General features: G+C 38.2%; 1 protein-coding gene across 1 annotated transcript; it reads right to left on the bottom strand.

The window, feature by feature from the left end:
• Positions 1–83: 83 nt before the first annotated feature.
• On the bottom strand, positions 84–1,400 carry LOC104943406 (MYCBP-associated protein-like; the record flags this gene model as incomplete). Its single annotated transcript, XM_010768791.1, has 4 exons — positions 1,394–1,400; positions 629–750; positions 328–484; positions 84–190 (listed from the first exon to the last, which is right to left on the bottom strand). Coding segments are annotated over exons 1-4 (393 nt in total), but the record flags the coding sequence as incomplete, so codon positions are not given.
• Positions 1,401–1,798: the final 398 nt, after the last annotated feature.

The following is a 1,798-nucleotide window of genomic DNA, read 5'->3' as shown; positions in this document are numbered from 1 at the left end:
TACAGAATGACAGCTGCATTTGGTTGCCAGATTTGAAATGTTAAAATGTAAATGCTGTTTCACTTTGTCTCATTATGATATACCTCTGTCTCCCCTTTGGCTTCCAAGTAACTTCGGAAATCCTCTAAAGTACCCAGAATGCTGTGTGGAAGAACCATCTCTTGGTCATCAAAGTTGAACCCTTCTGATCCTGAAAAAAAAAAAGTATTCGGAACAGAAAATAACACTAATTTCAGCCTTAGGATACAAATTATGAACATCTTTCTCACTACAGTACACTGTACATGTATGTGTTATTGTTCATGAGGACAAATGAAGATGACCAACCTGTGCAGTCTGGAGGTTGAGAGTCAGGATCCTGATTCACTGGATGAGTCGCTGGCCCCTGCACAGTATCACTTGCTCCTTCCGTTGGCTGTGTCTTAGGCACAAGAGCCATGTGAGCTGGTTTGGGGCGGCCCTTCGGTGGCTTAGGTATATGAATCTACAGACATAATCATATTGTCAGTAACATATTCAACTGCTTTAAAACACCCTTGGTGCCGCACAAACATGATTTGTATTTTTGGGGGAGCAAAGTTCATTTCAAACTCATAGTAAATACTGTAAATGGATGAAGTGGGTTTACTTTATTGATGTCCTGTGGCTGAAAGGACATGGCCTGGAGATCACAGTCTTTGAGAGTACAGATGTCGGGCTGCTCATAACCCAAGATGTGCAACACCTCTGATGGTTTCAGCTTCTTGTTCTCTAGAGGAGAGAGTCAAGATATAAACTGAAAAATGGGAACAGTCATTCTGAGTGCTCCCACACTTCAAGTCTCTTGGTAATCTCTCCGCACAGAGACTATGTGTCATGTTGCTTATCCCTAATTCTTACATTTTAAAAAGTGAGAGAGGCTTTACTTCATTTGTGCAAAGTACATAAGTGGTCACAAACTCACAGCTATCACCCTGGAACACTGACATGGTTATGCAATTCTGTTCATTTCTCTGAATATAGTTTCCATGGCCACAACAACAGTGAAAAATCCTTGGCTTTTGTAAGTGTTTTGCTTCACTTCCTCCATGTTGTCAGTCTCGAATTAAGTGCAGTTTCTCACATAATTGATTTGATTTGCCAGCTGCAAAGCCCTTGGCCCTTATCCAAAGAAATTGATGGTGCAATTCTACATGTTTTTGCTAAATAATCTGTGTTGAAAGCCGATGAAACAATCTTTTTTTCTGACCATGATCTTATGTACTTTCTCCCTAAGAGAATGCAACAAATTACATATAGGCTGCCCAAGTACTCAGGAGTTATTTCCACATTTATGCTACCTTTTAATTCGACTACAGTACATTTTAGTTGAAAATATCTTCCTATTTTCCACTTAGACAACTTTACTAGTTACCTTGCATATCCCGATTAATCAAAAAAAGATATAAAAAAATTAAATTTTAAATATATAATTATAGGCTAAGTTTAGATAAAACATAAATGGTTTGTACAATAATAATCATAATGTATTTTTTTCCATTCATAAAACAAACTACCAAAGGAGTTTTGGGATTAAAGTATGGTATCTGAACTCTGATTAGCAGAGGTGGAAAAAGTACTCGGATCACAAGTAAAAATACCACAATGTAGAAATACTCTGTTACAAGAAAAAATCCTGCACTCAAAATGTCACTGAAGTAAAAGTACAAGAGCTATAGCGACAGCAGGAAACAAACAAAGTCGCTGAGAGGCTGAGGCCGGGCCTGTTTGCTATTGTGTTACACGCTACAACAAAGTACTTGCTGAGATCAAAAACTCT

Source organism: Notothenia coriiceps, unplaced genomic scaffold, assembly GCF_000735185.1.
Source record: "Notothenia coriiceps isolate Sejong01 unplaced genomic scaffold, NC01 NC01_scaffold00006071, whole genome shotgun sequence".
NCBI classification, from domain to species: Eukaryota; Metazoa; Chordata; class Actinopteri; order Perciformes; family Nototheniidae; genus Notothenia; species Notothenia coriiceps.
This window is presented reverse-complemented; position numbering and strand designations above follow the sequence as displayed.